At 45.8% G+C, this 27,401-nt stretch overlaps 1 protein-coding gene across 2 annotated transcripts in view; it reads left to right on the forward strand.

Annotated features, from left to right (window-relative positions):
- GPATCH8 (G-patch domain containing 8) overlaps nt 1-27,401 on the forward strand; it is a 51,008-nt gene that overhangs the window by 7,263 nt on the left and 16,344 nt on the right. The window contains exons 2-5 of one of the 2 annotated variants that reach the window (XM_080633355.1): nt 7,480-7,554; nt 15,205-15,277; nt 25,425-25,492; nt 25,941-26,027. In XM_080633355.1, the coding sequence (XP_080489481.1) occupies nt 7,480-7,554; nt 15,205-15,277; nt 25,425-25,492; nt 25,941-26,027 (303 nt within the window). Of the gene's footprint in view, nt 1-7,479; nt 7,555-15,204; nt 15,278-24,746; nt 25,493-25,940; nt 26,028-27,401 lie in introns of those variants that run through there. The other variant, XM_080633356.1, reaches the window with a different exon arrangement.

Genomic DNA, 27,401 nt, shown 5'->3' on the forward strand with positions numbered 1-27,401 from the left:
TGTGTGGGGGCCTGCATCAATCAAGCTCAGGGCTCTGCAAAACTGGCAGCTCTGGGAACTGCTGACTGAGCCAGGAAGGTTTTAAACAGAACTAGGTGCAAAATGCAACATGAGATGAATATTGATTGTGGTTTGTTGAAATTCCTCATCTCTGGGTTAGGCAAGAGCCTGGTGCTCTGTCAGATCCTTGTGGAGTGATTCCTGTGTCTATCTGCCTGGGCCACTGCACTGGTGCTGGACTAGTAGCACTCACTCAGGTTCCTGGGTGCAGGGCACTTGCGGAGTTGTCCTAGGAGCCATGTTCAGGAAAAGCTGATGGATGCTGAGGTGCCTTATCCTCCCAGAGATCTTGGAACTGCACAATCTCCTTTAGAAAAGAAAATGTCACATTTAATGGGATATTTACTTCTGGAATCACTGAGGGTTTTTTTCCTTGATCCTGCCATATGTGTGCAGGCAATGAGGAGTTTGGAGAGGTAGCATCTGCTCACTTGGGTTCAGGTGCTGCTTTGGTTTCCTGTGCTGGACTCTTGAGACCTTGGATCTGCTCGTCCATCCTGGGCTGGCTGCAGGGAATGTCAGAGCAGACACTGGGAAACAGGCCATGCGTTGTAGCCAACGTGTCTTCCCTGACTTCATCTGCACCAGAAAATGGCCTTTCTTGTGGGTGCTCATTCGTCTTTGTAGATGTTGCAAGTGTCTCAGCTGCTGGTGTGCAGCCAAATGCCTTCAGAGCTTTCAGGGTTGGGAGTGGGTTTGGTTAAACGTTTTAAAGTGGCACTTATGGGTAACAACCCCAGATTTTATGGCTTGACTTAATCTTTTGGGGAGTTGAAGGTTTATTGATTGCATTGATGGACAAACAGAAGATGCACAAGACTGCTGATTTGCTTTAGGGGTTTAAAATTCCATTTTCTAAAGTAAATGCAATGTAATTTTTTTTCTTTGAGTCTTTTCCTGATTTCCTATCAGTGTAAAACTAATTTTTTAATATCTAGGGAGCACACAATGTTCTTCTCAAGTGCAGTTAAGCAGTCATGAGCACTCTCTGCTCTTTTCCAGTGCAGTTAAGGAATTGGGGAGCACAGGGTGGCTGTTCTGCAGAATGACTTTCTGTGTGGCCACAGGAGCCAATGTTGCTGTGCACCTTCCTAAGCTGGGCCTCAACCTCAGTGTGGACATAACCAGATTGCTTCTGCTTTGGTATCTCACCAGCTGCATTCTGCATGTTCCCTCCCAGTCATCACTGGCGTTTGTGCTCTGAGGCACAGGGCTTTATGCCAGAGGCTTTGTCTATTTTGCTTCATTCACACCAGTGAAAGTGTCGTCCATCCCTGTGACTTGTGGAGCAGGCAGCATTTCCCCGTGTATCCTCATTCTGGCTCTTCACATCTGCCTTCTGTTGGGTTTTGTAACTTAACATCATCTTCTTTCATATTAATAATCCTGTTGGTGTAACTGAGCTCTCTTGTTGAGCAGTAGCTGAAAGGACAGCTGAATGAAGGCATTCTGAAAGGAAACCATTGCTTTCACATCTCCATTATGCTACTCCTTTGTTGTAATTTTCTCCCATCTCCACATGAGAGCTGTGTTTCAGGGTTTGGTCTGGCTCCTGAAATGCAGCCTGACTGTTCTTGTGAAATAATACACGCATAACTTTGGGCTGTTCATAAAAGAAACCACTAATTCCCATCAGGAATGTGCACTATATGGCATGTATTCTGCATGCTGACATCTTAATATCCTCTGTGCTTGGAGAGACTGCAAAGAGTAGTCTGGTAATTAATACCCAGGGAGGTCTAATGGCCTTGAAGCAGTTGAAGAGGCTCATGGTTCTTCCCTCCTCATGTTGATGATGCTGTAGGTGACTTAGAAACTGCAGTGCTCAGGTCTGGGTTTGGATGCACCTTCCTGGGGAGCAGAAGGAAAGGAGAGGACACATTTTCCTTCCACCTTGCAGTTTATAGAATCATTGTAGAAACATGACTGGGTTTGCTTAGAGGGGACCTTAGAGGCCATCCAGTTCCAAACCCCTGCCATGGGCAGGGACACCTTCCACTAGAGCAGGTTGCTCCAAGCCCTGTCCAGCCTGGCCTTGAGCACTGCCAGGGATGTGAAGGTGCTTTTAAAGGGTGTTGTTTCCCCCCACCCCCCAGTAGTATCTATGTCATTAGATGCCTTGTCTTTGCTCACCTTCATGAAAAGGTGCCTCCTGTAGAGGAGAGGATTAATTCTGTGATAGTAAACTTACTCTGATGATAAATGGGCTGAAATTAACAATTCATTTTAGTTGCAGGGAGTAATATATTGGCAACAGTTCTTTCCACTGAAGATTTTGGGATGAAAGAGTGATGAAGTTCTTTTTATATTAAATTATGCTGACTGGGTCTCACTGCTGCAGTGTTTGGGACCTTGCAAGTGAGACAGCAGCAGCAGTTCCCTTTCCCCTTGCCTATTTAACATGAATTACTTCAGAAAATGCAGTGACTCCACAATGTTTAATCTTGGACCAAATGGCATTTGTTGGGCCAGAGCTCTGAAGTATTTACAACCCAAATAAGGGAGAACAAGGTCTGAAGCCCTGCACGGAGGCAGCTTTTGTTAGTTTTCCCATGCTGTGTTTAGAACTCCCTGGCTAAACGTGTGAGGGCTCCAAGACTTAAGGTTTGGCAAAGAGCTTCATGCAAAGATCGAGCAGTGGGAAAGTGGAGAAGAGAGGAGAGGGCATGTGACTGTGAGTAACTAAAATGGGTATTTAGCCAAAGCTCAGCTGATTTTACATAAAAACAATTGCAGGATGCAGACAGTTGGCTCCTGGTGGTGACTGCAGCAAGGAAACCGTGGATAGGGAGTGTCTGGATGGTGAAGGCTTGTCCTTGCTTCTCATCTGAGTGGTAAAATATATTGAATTTTGATGCTTGTAGTGAAGCACCCCATGCTGGAGCACTTGCTGTCGCGCTGAGTGATGACAGTACATGATGCTCGAGTGGAAGGAAGCCTCTCATCTTCTTTGCTCTATTATTCTAGGATGGAGGTGGCATCTGTAAGAAAGTGATATGAGCAGTGCAATGCCTCTTGTTTTTCAAAGCAGAAGTGAGAAAGCCTGATGCAGGCAGCTTGAAAATGGAGGGGCAGAGGATGGCTGGGAGAAAGGTGCTGTGTTCAATCCTGAAATCCTGGTCCATGGCAATAGGAGGAAACTGTTATTAGCTAGCAGGGCCAGGGTTTTACTGTGTCTCTGTAATAGTCATGGGGAAGAAGGTTTGGAAATAGGTTTTGGTTAGTGCTGGGTTTAACGCAGCTGTTATTTTATGGCTTGGTATCTGTTTTGTAGGGATTGAATTCTTCTCTTCACCCAGAGGTTTCCTCTGAAGAGCAAGGCATCACTCGGAGTCTGCAGAAGATGCAGATTAAAATCCTATTAAAATGTGGTCTGTGCTTATGGCTTGAGTTCCCCAGAAGTGTAATTTGTTCAACAGATTCAACATCTAGGATTTAATGAATCGTTAGATTTAAATGTTACATTCAGTACTTTGTCTTCCTCTGATCCATTGGCTTAAGATTCAGCAAAACAGAAATGGATCCATTTGATGGGCCAGGTTGAAGGACTGGAAAAGAAGGAAGCCAGATGAAATTCCCCTCAACTCACTCCTTGGCAAGCTCCAGGGGTGAGGAAGCAAAGGGGCAGGCTGGGCTGCCTGAAGTCCCACCTCTGGGAGCCCTGAGGTTACAGGCAGCAGCATCTTAAGCTGTTTGCCATGGCCCTGAAGTGAGAACCATTTTCCCCTGCTTTAGGTGCCATCATGCTGAACAGGCTTATAAACCTGACCTCAGGGTGGTGCTGGATTGTCCTCTGGCTCTTTTCCATGGCAGCTCCTTGATGGTGGAAGGGCAGCTTTTCCTTTATCATTTGTTTTAAGTATTGATAACTGAAGAGCAGTCTGGGTGGTGAGTATTGATTTCAGTTCAGTTTGGACACGGTTATTCTGCCTGAAATGACCGAGCCTGGAACAGTCAGTCCCTGTACAGTGAGTGTGAGCTCGTGAGCATCCCACTGCTCTGATATATCCTGGGGTTCAGAGTGATGGAAGGCACTCTGCCTCTCCTAAAACCTCTAGTATTGGTATTGTTGCTGGTTGTAAAAGCCAGTAACCCGTCCCCACTCCTCTTACCAACAGCAACCCCCCAAAGTAGCTATAAAGTGGATAATAACCCCCAAAGTATATACATACATAAAGTAACCCTCAGAATATGTAAGGTGGATAACAATGGAATCACTGGAACCAGGGTAGATGACTTGATTCGCTTCCTGACTCTGGCACAGTGAGTGCTCAAAGTCCCTTTGTGGTTTCTGGGAGGGGGAGTTGGTTTTAAGCACAGCAAAATGGAGCTGTAAAGCCTTAGCTCAGCAAAGCAAAGCAAATTCCAGCTTTCAAACTGCAATTGACCCTGGCCTTTGTAAAAGCAGTTTCAAATGCCTTGGCAGGCAGTGTGCTGGAGGAGACAGTGAGGAGGCAGAAGTATTTTGCCGGTTCCAGGTAACTCAGTTGGTGTATTCGGAGCTATCTGCAGGCAGCAAATCATGTTGTGAAATTGGGGGGGGGGGGGGGGGGGGGGGGGGAGGAAGCATAGCTTCAGTTTTGCTGAGAGTGTTTCCAGTGTATGTTAACTAAATGTTATCATAGAACCACAGACTGGTTTGGGTTGGAAGGGACCTTAAAGTTCCTCCAGTTCCAGCCTTCTGCCATGAGCAGGGACCCCTTCCACTAGAGCAGCTTGCTCCAAGCCCCTGTGTCCAACCTGGCCTTGAACACTGCCAGGGATGGGGCAGCCACAGCTTCTCTGGGCACCCTGGGCCAGCGCCTCAGCACCCTCACAGGGAAGAGCTTCTGCCTAAGAGCTCATCTCAAGTCTCCCCTCTGGCAGGTTAAAGCCATTCCCCTTGGCCTGTCCCTACAGGCCCTTGTCCAAAGCCCCTCTCCAGGTTTCCTGTAGCCCCTTTAGGCACTGGAAGGTTTCATATGGGTTTATTTATTATTTTTTAATATATATGAAGTTTTATTGAGATGTTTTCACCTGCATTCAGCAGCATGTGTGCTCTTGACTGCTTTTATTCTCTTGAGCACTGCATTTTGGGAGGCTGGGCTGTGTCCTCCTGCCTTTGGGGCAGGTTTTCCCTTGTCTTCTCCCTGCTGTGCTCCCTGACTTCCAGCACACACACGTCCAGCCTGTCCATCAGCACTCTGCCTGGCTCCAAGAATCACTGCCTTTTTTTGAGCAGCTCAACTGCATGTGCATGGCAAGTTTGCCTTCAGCTTACTCCTTGAAGGCTGTCCAAAAACAACGGATGGGAGTGGATTGCTGCCTGTGGATTAAGCCCCAGACTTGCTCTGGAGAGGCCGTGGGAAAGAAGCCTCTGGGAGAACAGCGTGGCCTGGGTGGATTTACTGCTGTGGGTGATGGACAGGCTGGTGGTGCTGGGGCACCAGCAGCGAAGCACATTCTCTTGGCAACAGGTTTTTGTCAGGATGGGCTCTTGCAGATTCGTGTCACTGGATACAAACACTCATTCCAGCGGATTTTTGGAGGCTGGTGCCTGGCCTGTAGAGTTCCGACAGGCAATGCCTTACAGCTGGAATTTGCTCTTTCACATGCTGCCTTTCATTACAATTCTTGTAGAAGAAGTTGATGTTGGTAGAAGTGAGGAGGATGACAACGTTTCTCTTGGCAGTGGTGCTGCATGTTCCTGCTCTAAGTGCTTGCGGAGCCGGGATGCAAAGGAAACCTGCCAGGTGCTTGGTGCATATGGAGCAGCCTGAAGGAAAGAAATGGGGGACAGCAGCCAAGGCCTTGGCACTTCCCAGGGTTCTGTAGGGCTATGACACTGAGCAGTGCCCATGGGACACAGGAGAGCCCATGGGGTCACCTCCTGCAAGGGCTTGTGGAGCTGCAGCAGCTCCCCTGCTTGCTCTTGAGTTCACAGCTTTCCAGGTCTGTGGTGGATGTTAGAGCTGCATCACAGACCTACAAAATGGCCAGAAATGGTTCACCACCATTACAATTCCAGGAATTTGAGGTTCCAGAAACCTCTGAAATGACAACAGAGCTACAACAGGGATGTTATTTTTTCCTGAAATGACCATTCCAGCCCCAGCAGTTCTTCTGGAGGACAGAGGCTGGCATTTGCCTTCCTACCTCATGAGCCCTCTATGCTTAATGTCCGAGCAAGAGCATGGAAAGGTGAGATTTTGCCGTAGCAGAGGATTGCTCAACCCCAGGCTCTGCTCCCACCGCTGCTGGCGATCTTACGCTGTTGGGGAGGGCAGAGGTTTCCCTGTTCAGAACTCATCAGTCTAGTCCTGATGGATCTTCCTATCTGCTGTAATTATTATACACGGCCAGTCTATAGGACTAAAGATGTTTGATGTAGTTGCTCCAAGAGTGTAAGGAAGCAAGGTGCTTGGATTTCGTAGAATCTTGGAATGGTTTGGGCTGGAAGGGACCTTGAATCTCATCCAGTTCCAACCCCCTGCATGGGCAGGAACACCTTCCACTAGAGCAGGTTGCTCCAGGCCCCATCCAACCTGGCCTGGATTTGTCATTGTAGCACATGCTGTGTGAGCATCTGCATACTATTAGTACACTTGCACTTGTATCAGCACACCCTGTGTGCCTCTTGATCCATCTCTCTTTCCTCAAATGTGTTCCTCAGTTCTGTCATTTGTGGTGTAGCAGTTTTAGGTGCTCACAAATGCTTGAAGATGGAACATGGGGAATGAGCAGTTCTGAGTGTGCATGCTGGTATTCCCTGTGCCAGTGTTTGTGCTTGGGTGGTCATGGGGTCACCTGCCTGGGGTGGAAACTAACAGCTTTGTGTGTGCTGAAGCATCACTTCCACTAATGGTTTGCTGCCTAGAATCAGGGAAAGGGCTGTTCCAGACCACAGACAACTGCTGTGGGCACTGGCAGAGGTTTTGTTTGGTACCACTGTAGGGTTTTGTTGGTTTAAGGTGTGTGAAATTACAAGTATGCCTCAAGCAGTTTGCATTTGAGGCTACAAGAATAGCCTTGGTCCTCTTTAGAGGAGAAAAGACAAGAAGAAACTCCCCTGTAGTGGTGATGGGGTCAATTCCTTCTGCTTCTTGTCCTGTGTGCTTTTAAGGTTGGCACTGGTGTTTATGGTCAGTGTTTGCATAGACTTCATAGACTAAAAAAGCCCCAAAGGATTGTCATTGTAAGTGCTTGATATTTTGCCAACTTCCATGTTATGGTTATCATCAAATTGGCTTAGTTTTTAGAATATTTCTTTTTCTTATAGCCTGTATGCTGGATTGGGCTGTGTTTAACATGTTCATTCATTAGCAAAATGGTATGTATATAGTATTATATAAATCTGACTGTATGCAAGCATGACTCTTGACATGAGACTGTTGGAAGTGTGTTCTCTACTGTAGAACTAACCCTTCTGTTTTGTTTCAGGGCAACCACTTTGACCAGTATGAAGAAGGGCACCTGGAGATAGAGCAGGCATCCCTGGACAAGCCAATCGAATCGGTAAGACACAGACTTACAGCATCAGCAACCACCAGCAGTTAGGCCGTGATCGGATGGTACTTGATGTGAATGCAGTCAAATGGGATAGGTGTGGGTATCTGTCTGGCAGTACAGGGTTAACTGTGTGTGGTAAATTGCATGCAAAGCTGCAGTGGGCCTGGGATTTAATCTTTAAGTAGTTCTCCTAAAACTATAGGTGACTAAATTTTAGTTCAACACAGTATTTTGGAAGTTATTTAAAATAACACATTCATTCATAGAGATTTAAGTTTTTATACTTTGCTTTGAAGAATCAGTTCGGTTCCTAAGTGAACCTGATACAGCAGTGTAGCAAAATGTAGTTTGATCCCCTTTTAGTTTCTATTTTTGGGAAACTGGTGTGTTCAAGTGTTAGAATGTCACCTGCAGGATGGAAGCATGGGTGCATAGTGGTGGAGGTGTAGTGGTCCTTCCCCACGAGTCTGAAACTGCTCCAGAGTTTCTGTAAAGTGCCACTTGGAAGTGTGGAGAGCACAGCCAGAAGATGGGGAAAACAAAAGTTCTCTTTAGTTTTACCTTTTTAAGCTTTTTAATTTCTCTCTTTGCAAAGCACCCTCTGCAGTGTTAGGCACAGTAGCTTGTTCAGCCTAAACTGGACCTAAGTTTGGCGCTTAGCTCAAGCCAAGTTTCATTTGCAGTTTCAATATGAGAGTAAGAGAACTCAACAGTGAATACTCGAGGGTCACTTAGTGGTGTCCTGCTTAAGACTTGATTTATGTTAAGAAAATATGAAGTGTTTCTTTTCCCTGTTAATAATTGAAGTTCTCTGTTTAAGTTTCTTCACGTTAGCCCACACTTAGAAGAAACTTAGCCTTAGCTAAAGGTGGCTAGATGCTTTTCATTCGTGTGTAGGTTGGTGTTGTGTGTGTTTGTGTGCGTGTTAGATGTTTACAAAAAAAAAACTTACACAACTTGGGGTGTTCGACGTTTTTCTTCCGCAGCAGTTGGCCCATATTAGCTAAGCAGCCATGATCTGGTTTGTATTGCACGGTCTGCCTTTTTAATTTCTTCTCTAGGGTTTCCTTTCCCCCCTTCTTATTTCTGTTCTTCTGGTCCAGTGAACACTGCATATAGTACCTACTGTCTAAATGTGCTGGCATGATGCTAGATCTAGGCATGGCAGTAATTGATGACGCATGAGATAATGCTGCAGAGATGGGAATTTGTATTCAGTGTTCTCCTGAATACTTCAATCTTTCTTTGTGATATGGGGACTTTCATTAAAATGCCAAGCTTGTTTCCTTGTGTGAAGATAATGGGAAACACTTGTTGGGAGCCCACTCCCTGGAATGAGCATTTCAAAGTCATTCAGAAATGTCCAGACTGAATGATTTCTAACAGTGTTTTCCCAGAGGAGTAGAAGAGGTCCAGCTTCCATCTCTCCTGTGATGTGAAGAGCGAGATGCCCACGACTGTATGTAAAACATTACCCACACAGAATCTGCAGGTGTAGTACTGGTTGCAGCTTGATTAATGTTGAACTGCAGCTCAAGAATTAAATTCAATGAAGGCTTTAATATTTTATTAATATATATCTCACCATTCAACTGTCAGGATATTAGTAATCTTTACAAGTTTCTGGTAGGTTTAATATGTATAGTCCAGCCTAAGGGTTCCATGTGAGAACAGTTGGGTGGGGAGGACAAGCAAATGGCTTGCCAGGAGAAAGAGTTAAAACCTTAAATTGGTCTTACTGTAAATCCATTTTTTTTCCACTCTTCTTTTGTCTGAAACAAGCATTTCAGGGGGAAGCCCCCAGCCCGGGACATGAAGCTCTCAGAAGGAGCTGCAGAACTGAGTAAATATATGTTCTGCCTTGTCACAGCAGCTATGCTCCATGTTGGAGCATACTTGTGCTGACTTTGTGTGCTAGTCCCACAATGGAAAAGCTGTGACTGCTGCACAAGGAGGGTTTTGGTCTCATGAACAGCCCAGTGTCAAACTGCAGGCAGACACAACCTGGTCACTTCTAAGTTTAATCTTCATATGGTCTTCACTAAATGGATTTTTGATTCTGTAGCTGGAAGCACAAATTACTTTGTCAAGTTTTCTGACACTGTGAAAACGATTTTGCTTCCACACTGTTCATGACTGACATGCTTTTAGAATGGGCAAATGACACACATTAGCAGAAGGGGTTTCATGTCAGAGCTCAGGGGTGCACCTCTCCTGCAAGTTTTTGCACCAGGAAAGCAGTGTTTGTGCTGCTTTTGCTGCCTTGTATTTTCTGCTGTTTGCCCCCCCCCCCCCAAGTGCGTGACGTCCTTGAGCTACAAAGAGAGGGAAGGAGTAAGGGCAAGTCTGTAATTTGCAAATACCACACATTTAAATATTTGCAATATTAACAAATTGTTTTATAATCCTTACCCAGTTCTCTGTTAGCAATTCAGCTGACCTTTAAAAAGGAATCTACTCAGAGGAATGAGTGAGAGCCTGTGCTTCACATTATGGAAATAGTTTGGATGATAAATGTCTTTGTGCGAGGAAGGGTGTTTATAACCATGGCAGATGAAAGCACTTCCCAGTTAAAAGTTTAAAGTTTGGTTATCCTGCAGGCTGAGAGTGGATTAAGCATATTCTAAATGTGCTTCTTGCAGCTTCTCACATCTTAGTCACATGGAAATGCTTTCAAGACTAAAGGTAGCTTGCATCTGGAAATCCTGGGGGCAGAGGGTGTCACTCGGAGCCTACGTTTGACAACCACTGAAGTGAGATCCTTCTCTGCAGCATTATCTATTGAGAGGTGCTGACTGTACTGCTACAGCATGCAACTCAAAGGTGGCTGGAAAAATAGGTTTGGGAGTCTACAGATCATTACAATGTTGAAACATGTCCCCAGTTAGTGTTCTAGTGGTGGTGTTCCCGTGGAAATCCTGCTTTGGACAGCTTGTTTAGGCCAGAGATGGCTGGACTGAAACATGCGATAGAACCAAAGTACACTTACGGAAAACAGAGCTGACAAGAGGTAGTGGATGTGCATAGCCCAAACCAGAAACCAGCTATTTGCCAGTACTAAATTAAAGAACATATTTCCTATCAATGGGCTCTTCACAGCTGCAAATACTGATATTTCCCCCCACTCCCAATAACCATTTTTTGTTCTGGTTTGAAGATACTGCACTCCCACTGGCTTTTCACGTCAGTGGAGCCACTGGTGGCCTTGGCACATCAGAGCAGTGAACCCTTTTTAAATTCAAGAAGCTGCATGCATCTGTTTTAAAGTATTTGAAGTGCACTGAGCCTGAGTGGGAAGTCACAAACTATTGCAGCTTTAAGGGAAACCAGATTTTCTTCACGTTAATTCCTGATTTATACTTGTTATTGAACCTTGTTGCTGTGAGTTCCTGGTTCTCTCTGTCCCAGCAGTACAGCTCAAGCAGGAGAGAGCAGCTCTCCCTTAGAGCAGCCCCATCCCCATGCAGGCAGTGCCCAGTGGCAGGGGGCAACCCAAGCTGTCACCAGTTCAGGTTGGAGGCCAGATTGCGAATCACCCACTTACTCTGGAGCTTGTTAGTTTGTTCTTGTCATAACTAACAACCAACCTCCCCCCCCCGCCCCCATCCTGCTCAGTTGCACAGGGAGGAGCTTGAGCTGCCCAAGGTTTCAGGCTGTAGTAGTTTGACGCTCACAGGCTGTTGTAGATGACTGTACGAGCTGAAGCTGGGTTTGTTGCACTGTATATCTGTACAGATCTGTGGACTCCACTAGTTCCAAAGTGTCATTTGATGAGGCTGCTGATTTGACATTTAGCAGTAGCCATATGTGGACAGCGCTATAAATAATGTGCTTCTTGAAGCTGAATGGTGTAGCATTACTATTTGGCTTTTCTCTCTAGTCTTCATTGTGTCATCTGTAGTGAGCTATAGGTTTTGTTTTGGGAATCTTTTCAACCTCTTGTTTGCATGGGTTCACCCAGTAGCATCTGATCCTTGCTTATAGATTCCTCAATACACAGTCAGCACAGCTTACAATCCACTCAAGAGATGCATGGCCCTGCAGTGTTGAGATGAACAGTGAGAACACAACATGTGGGTGATGTGAGGATCCCTTGGAAAACCTGGATCAGGCAAAACTGGTGTTTTGGTTTATCTGTAACACAGCTCAGTCCATTAACTGTGGGTTCTATCCCACTTACAACATCATCAGAACCTTCCAGTTCTTGCACACATCTTTTCATTGTAGGCAATTTTTTTCTTTATCAGAGATCTGGGCCAGTTCAGCCTGGAGAAGAGAAGGCTCCTGAAGAGGAGACCTTTGAGCAGTTCCAGTGCCTAAAGGGGCTGCAGGAAACCTGGAGAGGCACTTGGGACAAGGGCCTGTAGGGACAGGCCAAGGGGAATGGCTTGAACCTGCCAGAGGGGAGACTGAGATGAGCTCTAAGGCAGAAGCTCTTCCCTGTGAGGGTGCTGAGGCGCTGGCACAGAGTGCCCAGAGGAGCTGTGGCTGCCCCATCCCTGGCAGTGTTCAAGGCCAGGATGAGTACTTTGGATGGTAAATGGGAGCTCACCTGCTGACTCCACCTACTGGGAGACTTATTTTGGCTGCCTCAGTAAGTCTGATGATGGCTGTAGCGCCAGGAGCTCCAAAACAACAGTGTAAGGAAGTGAGGAGCCTGGCACCAGTCCGGGAAACAGAAGATTTCCTTGTGGGGCTGTTGGCATCTTTGTAGATAGCTACAACTCTGCCCATAAGCAAATTGCTATAAAGTGGGGATAGTTTAGTCAAAAACAATGACAGTTCTTGACATGGACGGGAAAGTTGGTGCAAAAAAAGACCTTTCCTATGTGAAGAGGCCACACTTTTACAGAAAATTCACTTACTAAAGCAATACTTGCTGCCCCATGGCTTATGGAGTGGCTCTCACGTGGGAGCCCAGCAAGCCTGGCCTTCCATCACTCATTTTTTAGGGCAGCATTTACACTGCAAAGCACTGGGTGCAAGGTCTCTGCTAGGCATTTGGAATGGAGGAAGAAGGTTGAACACCACTAGAAATGAGCGGGGTAATGACTAGGTCCCAACTCAGATGTTAACGTTAAACTCTTGGGGCTGTTCTCGTTATTCAGTGAACCAGAAGATGCTCCATTTCAGTCCAGTCCTATTTCAAATTAGAAAGTTTCCTGAATTTAGGAAAAGTCACTGCTTAGACAAACAAATGGAATCGATTGGGGAGGTGGGGGGAAAAAAACCCTTCCTGGGAACTGAGCCAGGATCATCAGGTGCAATTCCAATTCCTGTCAAGCAACTTGCGGCCATCCTCTTGAGTGGGTTTGTAAAAGTGGTGCTAATGTGTATAACCCTTCTAAATTTTCCTTTTTTTTCCCCTTTAACATTTGTTTTCCCCGTCACTGTGTCAGTCACAACACACCGCTCTTGAATCTCCCAGCTGGTCTTGACTTGTTGAGTTTCTTTTATGCTTTTCACTCTTCTTTAATAAATACATTACTTGCAAGCAGTGAATTGAAAACAAAGCAAAAGAAAAAAAACCTACCATTAGTGATTGGACAGTTTCTTACTTTGTGTTACATTTAACTGTTCTTTTGACAGCCCAGTTTTTAAAGCCAGGTTCGTATGGAAATGCTTTCACTCCACTTGCACTGCTTTTGGAAATAGCATACTGCTTCATCTGTCTTTATTTTAGTGCATTCATAACACAACACAGTCAGCACAATGTCTCATCTCCACTTAGCAAAAGATTGCAAAGTCCCCCTTGGCCTAGTTTTTGGTTTTCCTTGGGGAAAGCGCAGCCATTTTTGTCAGCACCAGCTTTCCAAACCGGAGCCGATAGCCCTGTGTCAGGCAGAGCTGACTAATGGTAGCACAGTGTCACCCACAATCCCTTCAGCCTTGGCCCCTTTGCCTGACCCTGCTGCCGCTGTGGCTGGTGGGGACAGTCGGCAGCGCATCTGCTCCTAGGTAAGTTTTCCTCCACTTCCAAAGAGCTCCATGATGTTCATGGTTAGAATCCATATTTGTTCATTTTCCCTTTTTTGAATATACTGATTTAAGCTTTTAGATCCAGACATTTCCTTACTTCTCTTTTAATTTTTCTTTCCATGTAGCCCTAACGCTGTCCTGGGGGAGGACTGGTAGTGTGGGAGAGATGTATGCTTGACAGTGAGACACAATGTCTTGCTTTTCTGGCGTAGCATTAAGCAAAATGAAACTTATACTTGATCCAGTCTTTCTGAGGCAAAACATATCCATACAGCCAATATCTTTGGGAAGATTGTGTCTGTCAAGCTGATGGACCAGATTTCTTCCATGTGGAGGGAGTGCAAACTCCACTGCTGTTCCATTGCTGTAGACAACTTGGTTATTTAGTTAAAGAAACCTGCAACATCTAATTACTAATTCATTTTAATTTAAGATCCCATGTCCCACTCTATGTGATGGACTCGCAGCCTGCTAGAACTCAGGATATTTGAGGGATATCTTGAGTTGTGGTTCCTTTGGACACTTACGAATCAGATATGGATTTGTTGGTTCTTATCATGAGAAGTTGGACACGGTCCCAACCCAGAGTCCTTCCTTGGGGCGCTGGCAGTTGGTCACTGCTGCTAAACTAATGGCTGAGGGACATCAGCTGTGGATGGTGACAAGCATGCTGGTAGCACTTGTCCCCCTTCTTTTGGGGAGGAAACGTTGCCCAACCCCACATCAGTTCCCCTCGGAGCCCCGCTCAGCCCCGGTTCCAAAGCTGACACTGAATTGCTGCATCAGGACTTTCCATTCAGTCCAAAATAGCCTTTTTTTGTTTGTTTGTTTGTTGTTTTGTTGTTTTGTTTTGGTTTTTTTTTAGGAAGATGAGACATTATGCTTATTGTTTCCCCTACATGCACTAATGGTTCCTTGCTGTTAACTTATTGCTAGGCCTGTTTCATTCTAACATCTTAGTATTTTTGTTAGTTTACATGTGAAATGCATCACCCAGTCTGTGCTTGAGCTCATTTTATTTGATGGATTTTCTTTTCTTTTTTGTTTTACTAACCTCACTGTTTTTTCAGTTTAATATTGGCTGCATGCTAGTTTATATATATATATACATATATAAAAACCCAATCAAGTCTAGCCTGGATTTTGCTCTGATTGTGTTTTGGTTTCTAGTGGTGGGGCAGTCTTGCACTTACAACTTACTCAGTATTCTCAAAGCCTGACACATAAACAAAATGACTAAACACATTGTAGATTTTCTTTACAAAAGAAAACATAAATCTTTAAGTGGTGCTGTCTAGGTGATGGAGCTGATTGTATAAATAGCTGGATTTTCTGCCTTTTCCTGTCAATTTTTATTGGTACACTTGATTTCCTTCCACATTGCTTTTTTATTTCAGTTGATTTTTCCCTTTATGTTAAATGTGATGCACAAAAGTTGCCCAGCACACCATCAGAAAGTGACCCTCCCAACCCCAGCCCCCGGAACAATTCTAGCCGGCAGTTTTTGACATTTGTCTTTCCCTTTTCTTGGGCATTTAGCGCCTTTTCAGTAGCATTTTTTTGCATGCATATATATGTAGAAAAATCTCTTGCTCATCACATGTTTAAATGTCAGTGGGAAGGGAAGAATTTATTATTGGAATATTTTTGGTTTGTTTTCTCTGTTCTGTCTGTCAGGATAATATTGGACACCGCTTACTCCAGAAACATGGCTGGAAGCTGGGCCAGGGATTGGGGAAGTCACTGCAGGGTAAGTCAGAAGCTTGTGTCTGAAACGTTCAACACCAGCTCCAGTCTTTAACAAAATGATTTCTGCTTTTTGTTCCTACATTAGATTTTTTTTTCCCCTTTCCATTATTAATATATCCAAACAAGTCTCATATTTAGCAGTGTGCAAGTGGAAGCTGCTGCCTCACTTATTGGCACAGGTTAGACATGATGTGTGTGTTGTGTACGTGTGAGAATCACCGTGTTTGGCCTTTTTGGGGGGAGCTGGATTAACTGCCTGCTCACTAACAGGTAGTGGTGCAGCTTCTAAAACCATAATGATACTCTGCTGGCTGGATGCTTTGATATTAAAAGAATAAAGAATACAATGTGGTTACAGTGGCCTCTCTGCATGTTTCACGGCGGTGTCAGAAGCCATTGGAAGGTGAGTGAAAGGGCCCATGGAAGACTGAAGGTGATGGCAGAGCTTTCCTGGATGAGAGAGGCTCATTCCTAGCTTCTTCTCCAGAGGCTTTCACGGTTTGACTTATTTCTGTTGGAGATTTAGCAGATCTCCTTGAGACGCTGTAGTGCTGGTTGAGCCTTTGCACTGAGTTCTCCTGTCTTGAGCCTCAAGTCTTCCCATGCCACTAAATCCCAGGATTTAATTTGAGCCAGTGCTGCCCACAGCTCCTGTGGGGAGCTCCAGCCGTTCCCCTGGCCAGTAGCTCCTGCTCTGCGGCGGTCCTAGCCAGGATGGAAGCATGAACCATGTTGTGTTGAGGAAAAACTGATGGTAGTGCTTCCTGTCAACTGCTCGTTCAGAACTGCCAGTGTATAGAGCCTGTGCTGCTGTGGGTAAGGTGCTCAGCACTTACACTGGCACAAGGATCTGCCCAGGTGGTTTCCGTAGAAACCTCTTGCAGTGGTTGAAACTCGAGAGCATCCTGAGTTCCTCAGAGTAATTTACTCGTGTTCCCATACCCTTAGTCTGAAGACCTGGGAGCTCGTAATTGGACTTCCATGCCCCTACAGTGAGCCCACTAGAGATAAGTATTTCTGTGCTCTGGAGGCCTGTTGAGAGGTAACGAGTCCTCTGGACTCTGGGAATGCTGATTAATCCCTTGGACTAAGGCACTCTAACTCCTCAGGACTGCCTTGGTGGTTAATGCTTCCTGCTTCCTCTAACACGGTTTCATGTGAAATCCTCTGGTGAATGCATGGCACTCTTGCAGTCTTCTTGTGTCCCGTGCTGGTGCCAAAGCTCAGGATGTGGTTGTAGCTGGCATCTCTTGGGCTTCTGCTTTGGCATGGCATTCACTGGATGTGTAACTTGGTCTGTTTTCTCTTTTGAGTGCCCTGTATTGCACTGTACATCACCAATGTGGAAACACGGAGACTTTGAAAGAAGCTCAAGCCTTCTCCCAGCCCCAGATGGACTCAGAAGCACAGCCCCATGGGGCTCTGTGCTGTGTGGTGTGGCAGGCACAACGTGACGAAGCAAGCAGCCCATTACTGTGCAGTCTGGAGCTTGGGGTGGCATCACTGTGTCATGGGGATGAGAGCCAGGGCTGCCCATGGGCTTAGTCAGGCATTTGCATTTGGTACTTGTCCAGATTTAGATCTTCCCACTGTGCATTTTTGTACCATATTTCTTCTGTATTATTGACACTCTGGTGATTTGAACTGCCTGGAAGCTCCAGGCAAATTGTGGGTACGGGCTGTGAGGGTTTTTCTGCACCTCCTGCATCACAGTAGAAGTGCAGGAGTCAAAATAACCTGTCTAGTTTAACCCATCCAACAGACAAACTAGCAGCGTCTCTGGCAGAGGATGTGGCGTTCTGCTACACATAAAGCTATCAAGTTAGTTATGAGCAGCTAGAGCTTGTGGCACTGATGATGATTATGTTGGGAATTTTTAATTCATTATCCGCTGACCTTTTTAAATGACTCTTAGGTCATCCCAAAATCTAAATACAAACTGCCGGGAAGGAAACGTTTGCATCCAATTTTAATCTTATTCTAGGAGTTTGAAGAGTTCAAGTCACTTGATGTGCTCCGAGAATGGAAGAGCAAAGCAAAAAGGTTCTTCCCCTCTTCCACACCCTCTTCTTGCTCAGGAAAGATGAGAAGAGCTTTCTAAAGAGCTGTGAGAAGAGCAGATGAGGAGTGTCTCAGTTGTTAACTCGCTTCGTGCTGTGCTTGAGCCTAAGATGTTCAAGGGCTTCTGGTTTAGACATGCAGCTTCTGCATGAAGTACAACTGCTTCAGGTAGTCTTTGGATATGGGATCTGACCTCCTGCAGGAAGCCCTTGAAAAAACCCTCAGAAACCTAGATTTTGGGTTACATGTATGGAATTGATACTGCAGTCATCTTTGTTCCATGCAGTTGGCTTTAATTTCAAAGGAAGTTGATGAGTTCAGTGTGCTTGTTTTGTGCTGTAGCTTTTCATTCTAGATGTTGATCTGAACTGGGGCTCCCTCGTCAGTTTTGGTGAATCTCAGAGTTACTTTATGTTATCCTTGCTGATCAGAAATGCTTATTTCTTCTAGTAAGGCCATTATGTTGCTCAAGAAGAGCTTGACACTCCACAACTGCACTGTTGTGGCTTCCTTCATGTTACTGCTACTGCTAAACCAGGACAGCTGCCCACTGTGGGTGTAAACCAGCGGTGAGAGTGCCGAACTGTTTCTCTGGAGCTGGAATAGCCTCAAATTCACACTTGCTAATTGCTGGTGGTAAAAATCTGCTGTTGTGGTGCAGAGATTCACCACAGGCTGGCTCCTTCTTTGCAGAATGACAGAAGCAGAGTCATTTGGAAGCTGCCTTGTGCTCTAACTCCTGTTTAGGCCATCGAGCTGGTGGAAGAGCTGAGCCAGTTGGAGCAGGAAGCCCGTAATCCATGTCTGTAATGACACAGCTGTACTCTAACACATGGGCATCTTCTGCTTTGGTTTTGCTGTGTATTGAGCAGAGGATCAGACAGGGATAGTGCTGTTGTCTGCCCATGCAAGGGCTAGAATAGTGGGTCAGAGTAGCTCACCATGAATTCAGCAGAGCCCTTCCTCTGCTCATCTCTTCTCCTGATGGTTTTCACATTTTTTTCCCCCAAACAACGTGTGTTATATTTGGAGCTGATGCTTCAGCTTGCTCACAGCCAGTGAGCATGAAAGAGCAGGAGAGGGGGTGGCCAATTGACAGGGATCTCTGATAATCTGGAAAGCATGGCTTGGGGAACTGCTTCTCAATAGAAACTGAGTGATGGTTGTGCTCTACCAAATGACAAGAGGGTGGTTGTAGGGGGGAGCACCTCAAAGTGGGAATCTAGGATTCTGTGGCCTACTGAAAAAAAGAAACCCAGCAAAAGATGTGGTTAAACCCACTCTTTCCTAGATTTGCCTTTTTAACATTCTCTCTTAAGGAAATGTGCTTGACTGCAACCTTGAAGCTCGAAACACTGCTCCAGCCCCACCCAGAAAGCAGTTGTGTTTGGTTTCCCTATACCACAAACTGTGTGTAGTGTGTGATTAATCTGATAGGTTTAAAAGCATTGATTTAATTCATGTTCCCACAGTATTCCCAAGGCTGGGATTATCCTGGTCTTTTGTGGTAGCCCTGAAAGGTGAATCAAAATGTAGTATTTCGCTGTGGCAACAGATGACATGGTTTTGTCACTGCATAGCTACTCTTAAGTATTTATGTTGTTGAACCAAGTAGTTTAGATAATAACAGGGTTTAGCATAGAACTGGAACTGAGCCTTGGAACTTCATGTGTAAAGTTGCTCCTCAGCTGCCTGGGGGGGGACTAAGGCTGTTGTTCCTATTGACCAAGGTGTGCAGCAGGCTCATGATGTAAGTGCTACTGGTGACACAGAGCAGCAGTTACAGGTGTGTGGAACAGAACCTTGGGGTTATTTTGTCCTTTCATAAACACAGAAATGATCTAGCAAGGTATAGCAGGTCAGGTCTATCAAATTCGATAGAAAACGCTTGGATTCAGTTCCTCTATCTAACTGTAGTTTTTACTGTGGGCTTTCAGTTAAAAAAAACACAAGTGGGTTCTGCTCTGCTTTGCAAGTGCTGTGGTGATAAATGGAGTTACCATTGCCTCCCCCCGGTTACACCACGGCGCGGTTCTCACTTGGCACGTTCTTCACTAAATCTGTTCAGACAAGCTCTTGTTTTCCTGACACACGAAGGACGAGGAGAGGGAAAGGACAGATCTGTCTGAAGGAAGCACTGGAGGACATGCAGAGAGAGCCTGTGGTAAAGGCAGGAACCAGCCCTTCCCTGGCAGCCTCTGTGGGAGCTCCAGCCCAGCGGGAGTCCCTGTTCCAAGGCTGTGTCAGGGGCTGTGGTTATCCGGGCTGTGTTTCCTGGATGCTGTGTTTGTTGCATGTGTGGGGAGCGGTAAGTGGAGCTTTGAGTACTCCCAACAACTGAGAGAGGCACAAATGTGATCGCTTGGCAGCTGTGGCTCAGAGCAATAAGCTCCAGGCTTGAATTGCAGAGGGCTGGAATCCTGGCTCCGTCACCAGTTCACCAAATGGCTCGTAACTAATATATTAATATATTTTTCCATCTGTTGAACCCTCTGATCTCACAAAAGCAGACAGAGTAGATGTTTGTCAGGCCTTGAGAACGTGAACAATGAGCATCTGAGAGAAACACCACAAGGAGATGAGGAATGTCACAGCGCTTTCTGGGCTTCGAAGCTCTGTGATAAATACAAGAAAATATGGAAGAGAAGGATAAAAATGTGTAACAGTGCCTTTATTCATTACATGTAGATGATTTGGCAGCCTTATCCAGGCCATAGGTCACACAATGTAATCTTCTTGTATCTTAGCATGGGAACCTGAGTTCTGGTGTAGCCTTAACTTTTCCACACTTGTTTGCAACATAAATCATTGCAATAGTTTTTAAGCCCAATATTTTCATGTGAAGCTAGCTTTGAGAAGCTGGGGTAATGTGGCTTTGAAAGCCTGCTATCATCACCCAAATCTTCATTACCATGTCAAGACCACAGACATAGAGGAAGGTTTGCTTTTGAGTGTGCAAGATCCTTCCTTTGATTATGGGTGTTACATTGTGGGTTACTTGAGTGCATGTAGGCAGTGAAATCATTATTCTCTCAGTGACAGAGATGGCCTTTTCTTGGCTTAGTAGTGGGCTTTATTGCTCTCTGTGTTCACATGGTGTTAAAGTAGCCTTGTTAAACTGAAGGCTGAGTGTGTGAGAGGTGAGTAGTCCCGGCCATGCACAGCCTATCCCCAGCCTTGCAGCAGGGCCCTAGGTCAGACAGGACTCTTCAGCCCTGTCCACTTACCCAAAGAGCTAATACTCTCACCCTGGGCTTGTCTGTCCAAAGCTTTGAGCTCCTCTCTGAAGTCTTCCATGTGATTGGGATGTTTGCAACTTGTCGGTCAGTTGTCCTTTCTCTCCTGCTTAGTAAGGCTGAAGTCCCCAGTGCAGTTCCTGTGTACTTGAAAAACAGCTTCTGCTCACTGGGGCTTTGTTTGTTGCCACGGGTGACAGACACTTCAGGCTCCCTTTGAATCTCTTGATTGTTTGTGACCCCTTCCAGAAGCCTGACATAAACAAGATGAGCTCACAAGTCTCATTCCCAAAGGAGACCGGGATAAAAGGTTGCCCTTCTTTGTTTGCTGCTTGCAGCAATCGGAATGAGCTCAAAATGTAGCGTGGGGTTTAGACAGCAAGGAGCACCCCAGAGCATGCCAGGGCTTGTCACCAGTGAAAATCAGTGATTTCCTCATCTCCTGCCTTTTGGTGTGCTGAATGAGGAGTTTGAGTTTTCACTGTGATGGCTGTTGGGCTGTCATAGAATCAACAAGGTTGGAAAAGACCTTTAAGTTCATGAAGTCCAACCATTAACCTGGCACTGCCAAGGCCACTACTAACTCATGTTCCCAAATACATCTACACATCTTCTAAACGCCTTCAGGAACAGTGACTCCACCATGTCCCTGGGCAGCTTATTCCAATGCTCGACAACCCTAAACCTCCCCTGGCACAACATGAGGCTGTTTCCTCTTGTGGTTTTGTTATTGGTTGTAGCAGAAAGATAGTGAGTAAAAATCCTCAGAGCTCAGTGAGATTGTGTCCCAAGACTCTCAGTTCTCCTCCGATGAAGCATGTCGTATCAGTCATCCTAAAGGATTATATCCCACAAAGCTTGTACCTGAGAGGAATTTCTAGGAAGATGTCAACCTACTGAACAGGACTTGGGCTGTTCTTTCCCCTCTCTGGTGCTCCCGTGCTGTACCTGAGTGATACACTGAAATATAGTTAATTGAATGACATTAACTCATTTTGGGGGTACATCTTCCTTCAGTGGGAGCATCCTGTTCTTTGTCATTAGCCAGCCCTTCAGAAGCAGCTCGTACCTAATCCTGATGGAGGGAGCAGCTCTTCTCAGTCTGCAGATTGCCGTGAAAACTGTTTTCTGAATTGAGTGCTTAAAACAAAACCTCTGCTCTCGTGCTGAGAACACCAGTGTTCCTGGAGGGGCTCAGATGGCAGCTCCATCTGGTGCTTCTTTCCCTTTGGAAGAGCAGAGCAGGAGCATCCCTGTGTCCAGAGCGGGAGCATGCATCCTGCAGCTGAACAGTGATAATGTTCCTGTACAGCACGACCCGGGGGCTGTGACTGACACCCGGGAGCATTGGGATTAACTCTTTTCCCAATATCTATTAATTTATAGGGCTGTTGGCAAAGGATTTGCTCAGATCCTTTCACTTTTTGAAGTTAGAAAGGAGTGAATATGGAGAAGCCTCCTCCCTGCCCTGCTCCCCTCTGGAATGGGCTCTAGGAATGGGGTCGCTGTTGGGGCATGTTTTGGGGATGAGCACTTTTTCACAAGCTGGGAGCAAGTTTTCCCCAACTGTTTGGGAAGAGGAAAGCATCACAAGTGTATCTGCTCAGTTTTGAACTCTCATTCTATGTCTGAATTAAGTTAAACTCAATTTGCTTGAAGAGATTGGATTTTTCTAAGCTGTGACTCTTGTGTAAGCTGTTGGTTTTCCCATCCCATTGGAGGTTTGTGCTTTGTCCTCTCCACAGGGGTTTTTCCCTTTGTGTGGAACTGTCTTTATACAACAGCCCTCTCCGTTCTGGGGTTTGTAACCTGTGTGGTTCTGTGAACAGAAGAGTTTGTAACCTGCTTTTTTTGCTCTAAAAGAAATTGTCTGGGGCATGGGGTGATGGACACAGCTTTATGTGGTCTGTGTGATTTACCACAGGGGGTTCATAGTCTATGGGGCAGCACTTGCATCCCTGCGCAGTGGTGTGAGATACGGGAATTCTTGCCTTGCCTGGAAGCTGTTCTTCCCTTCAGAGCATGTTGCTGTACCTGAAAAAGTCAGCAGAACCCTAAAGCTGGGAGTCCCCCAGCACCCGAGACCCGTGTTTCCATGCTGGTGAAGATCCCCCTGTCACACACAGTAGCTCTGGAGTAAATCTGCTTGAGGAAGTCCTTTAAAGGAGCACGTAAAAAGCTTAACTTGAAAAATCCTCTTTTCCCCTTTGGTTGGTGTCCATCTCCCTGGCAGCCAGTGGGGCAGCACAGAGCCTATTCCCTTCCTGCAGTGGCTTTCCTGGGACATGCAGGGAGTTGGTTTCGGTGGTGGGGACCAGTGCTGCTGCTGGGAGCCATGTTCTGTGCTTTGAGGTGGTTCATTCATAACAAAATGATGAAGTTGAAAAAAATCCATTGCTTTTCCTATTGAATATTCTCCTCCTGCCTGAAAACACAGCTCCTTTTGACCCAAAGTATTTGTAACTGCCTTAAGATTCTGTTTTGTCTCCTTTTTAAACTGCCTGCTTAAATGTGCCTCTGAAATCAAGCCGTCACCAGCAGCTCAACCTCCTCCAACACCCAAAGCTTCCAGGTTGCAGCTCTGGGATCAAGTCACCATGGCTCAAAATCGCTCCCTGGTTCCACAGGGCGAAGCACGGTGATGGGGTGGAGGGTGAGGAAGAAGCCTTGTGTTGTTATTGATTATCTTTTTAACCCATCCTACCTGCAAACGGCCTATTTCTGCCCCTGATGGTTTCTGCCTAACAAATGGTGTTTCTTTTTTACAGCGTTATGATCCTGGACTTGTTGTGGTGATGGTAATCTTAGCAGTGGTAATTTTTTATTTTCAGACTGAATTACTCCTTTTGTCATCAGTGCACCAATATGTTAGGCTTACTTTCTCTGTTGTAGCCATCATCCTTCTGCTTGGTCTTTCATTTTCCTTTCCTTTCCTTTCTTTATGCACACTTGTCTGATCCTTGTTCATTAAAAGGGTATTGCTAAGAAGGGATGTTTCTGTTTGTGTTAGAACTGCCAAAATCAGTTTAAACATAAATTTCTAATACTGTCCAAACGTGATTTCCCCCCCCACCATGATGGGCACTAGCACTTGCTACTGCAATTTCCAACGAGATTTGTAAAATCAAAGCAAAACAACCCAAAAAGAAAACTTTGACTGCCTTAGAAGGCAAAAGTACTGATGCATTGCTTGTGCACAGGGGTTTACCAGGGTAATGAGGCTGCTTCCAAACATCTCAATTGCTGGAGAAACAACCAAAAAAAGACCCAAACCAAAAAGACAAAAGCTTGGATAAAAACCTGATTGTGTTGCTGGTGCTTGCGCCAGCCCTTCCATTTGGGTTCCCACTTCCCAGTAAATCCCTGGCTGAGACGTTATGAAAGTGATACTGCACTTAGGAAGTCATTTTTATAACCTGTCTTTAATTTGGTCCTTTTGCTAAAAATTGCAGTCACTGCTTGATTTATTATACCATTGGGCAGAAGAGAAACCTCCTCAATCCGAGAACCTGGCAGAGAGCCGAGCGAAAGCTCCAGCCAGACTCTCATCTTGGATCAGGTTGTAGCCCTGGTGGCTCTGCCAGTCACATTCCTGGTTGTACCAACAAAAGCTTAAAGCAATTGATTAAATTGACTTGTTTCTGATAGAAAACCACAAGTCTCTGGACTTGGAGAGTTCAGAAGACCCAAATCTGAGCAGGTTCCCTCTGGGGTCTTCACTCTTTGGAGGAGCCAGAGCCATACTGGACCTGGACGTATATTGGGGAAGAGCGAAGTTGATGTTTGATGCCTCTCCGGCTTCTCAGAGCAGTCTCAAAGACTTGAACCTGCTGTGCATGTGGCTCTAGGGACTATTTTTGGCACAATTAAAACCTGTTAATCTTTTTAGCCCAAAGGTATAATATCTGTGTACGTGTGTATAACAAACCAGTTGTTTACACCAAACCAAGAGCAATGATAAGGGCAGTAAACGTTCTGTTTTCTCACTCAAGGTATGCTTCGGAAAAGGTAAGTACTTGTTCTGTGGGCTTACATCACAACCCAGCGCCAGTTGTGATGTAAAAAGAAAGAGAATAAGAATTGAAACCAAAACAAACCCCAAAAGCTGTGGTAGTAAAGTGCTTGTCTGCCCCATTTTGCTTTGTTTGGCTGGTTATGAGTGGATTAAAGATATGTTTTATTTAAAAAACCAAAAATAAATCTCCAGCATAGTTTGATTAGTTCAAAGTCAATTTTCTTCGCAACTCGTCCTTTTCACAGCTTACAGGGGAGCAGTGGGCATGGGAGCAGCTCTGCAGAGCAGGGCAAGCAGGGCCTGGCCTACATGGCCAAGTGGGCCTTGGGGCTGGAGGAAGTTTGGCTTCCAAGCCACGCTTCTCAGTCAGCTTCCCTGACTCTTGGGGAAGGATAGAGGCTTCCACATCCTGGACAGGAAAGTCCTGGTCAGGTATGAATGTGAAAGAGGAGGAAAAGGTATTTAATAGCTTTTTTGCTCATATCAGCAGATAAGTACTCATTGCCTGATGTGGAAGCGTTGAGGGGAAGGTGCATTTCTCAAGTCCTGCCCTAAGACTTGTCACAGCTGAACATTGACCACACCAGTAATTTATGTGAGCAGTTAATGTTCAGAAAATACCATTAATCAGTACTCGGGGTGCATCTCACTCTAACTGGTTTGGAGCTAAGAAGCAGTTTGGCTGTAAGCTGTGAGAATGGCTTGTGTTTGGTTCACTGTAGCTTTCTGGTCTCTGCACTCCAAGGCAAGATCTCTAACCACCCAAACCCAATGTGTAAAGCAAGCTGCAGTGACAGAGCAGCCACTGACCACCTCTCTGTGTGTTCCTCTTCCAGGGAGGACAGATCCCATCCCTATCGTTGTCAAGTATGATGTCATGGGCATGGGGCGGATGGAAATGGAGGTAAGTCACCCAACTCCTGCCATGTCACCCAGCTTCCTTGCCTGGCTCTCAGGGATAGGGAAGAAATCTAAAAGTGAGGATTTGTGCATCACCAGTAAAGAAAACTCACTCTTAAATCAACACAGTAACAAGAACTTCTCCTAAAACACATTCTCGGTTTACTTGTGGGTACCCAAGTTCTGAGTCTGGCACTCCTGGGCTTTGGACTTCCCCTCCATAAAGCTGAGGCTGCTTCTGGCAGTGCATGGGCTGCCAGGAGCATCCACCCCACAGGTGGATGAACTGCTTCCCATGTGGGTTCCACTGTGGGATGACACGACAGGGAAAGTGAAGCAGCATAGGCAAAGATTCTGTTTCAAACCTCGTCCTGTTGAGATTGCCCACCCAGGCAGTGTCAGCTCTGCAGAGTGCTCCTGGGACAAATCACAGCTTCTCATTTGTTTTTAAGCTTGATTACGCCGAAGATGCCACCGAGCGGAGGCGAGTGCTTGAGGTGGAAAAGGAGGACACCGAGGAGCTGAGGCAGAAATACAAGGTACTTACCCAGGACATTAATGTCAGAGTTCCCATGGGCTGGCTGAGGGCATGGGCAGGCTGCAGAGGGAAGGTTTGGCCAAGACATGGACCCTTCTCACCATCACGTGGCCCAAAGCCTGGGTCTCTCCTGCAGCACCCCCCCAGCTCCCATCAGACAGCAGCTGTCGAGTGGGAAGCATTCCTTGTTTTCAGAGTGGTTGGTTGGTGTGTGAGCTGCATAGCACAGTGCTTTAGCTTGGGTCTGCAATGTGATTTATGGGGAAGTCCCTGGGTTTTGCAGCTGACTTTTCAAAGGCAGTTGAAGGTGTGTCGCTCTCCAAGACTGTTTTGTCTCCCTGCTGCTATTCAGCACAGGCTTTTTTTTCCCCTCAGGAGCTTGGTGCAGCCTCTCCCAGCTCTGCTGTGTTATCATCAGCGGGCTTTAACTCCAGGCTCTTGCCTTTCTGGTTTCATCTGCGGGAAATCTCTGCCAGCCTCATTTTTCCACTGCTCTGCAGGAGTCCATTATGCAACTGCCAACTGCGGCCGCATCCTGATGAGCCATTCAGTGAGTCTCAAAGGAAACTCAGAGAACTCTGCAACCAAGAAGCAAGCAAGAAATGCTCTTTAATTCCCTCCTTTTGTAGGGATCCTGAGCTTTCAGCTGGCTGGGTTTGCATTGTTGAGCCACAGGATGCTTCCTGACAAAACCCCGGCACATGGCGCAGGAAGCTTGGTCAGCGTTTCGGAGGAACTTCACATGTTATTGTTCTGGGGAGCTCACGCTGCTCTGTTTCCCTTTCTTGTCTTCCTGGGGACCTGCCTCAGGCTCAAACCTCTGTGAAGTTGTGTTGATTATTTCTCAACAAGGGGCTCTGGTGATAGATAGAGGCAGGAACTTGAAATAGATTTTCTTAGTTAGAAGGTGAACAGCTTTTTAGCACTAGAATTTTTCAGATCTTTTCCCCCGGTTGAAACTTTTTACATGAGTTTTGCATGATCGAAAACACGCTCAGCAATACTTGAGTGTCACTTTGCTGAGGTAGCAATATGGGGGATCAATCATACTGCCTTGAACAAGATCTTGAAAAGAACAAGAGCTTTCGTAGTAGGTCATTCTTAAATGTTCGCTACCGGCTCTTGCTCATGTGAAGAAATTCCCCATAAGAAGTTTGTTTTGAAGATGGAATCTCTTAAACTCTTCAGTGCTTTTTCTCACATCTTAGGCTATTTTGAATTCTAGAATTTCTCCCTATCCCAGTTGAAGTCCCTGTGCTAACTGGCCATATGGGCTGTGCTGATGGTGGCACAGCACACTTTAATGCAGCATTTGTAGCTTTGCTTTTGTGGCCATCAGATAAACCTGCCCTGGCTTGGGGTTTGGGTGGTGTTA

Source organism: Psittacula echo, assembly GCF_963264785.1.
Source record: "Psittacula echo genome assembly, chromosome: 23".
Classification (NCBI taxonomy): domain Eukaryota; kingdom Metazoa; phylum Chordata; class Aves; order Psittaciformes; family Psittacidae; genus Psittacula; species Psittacula echo.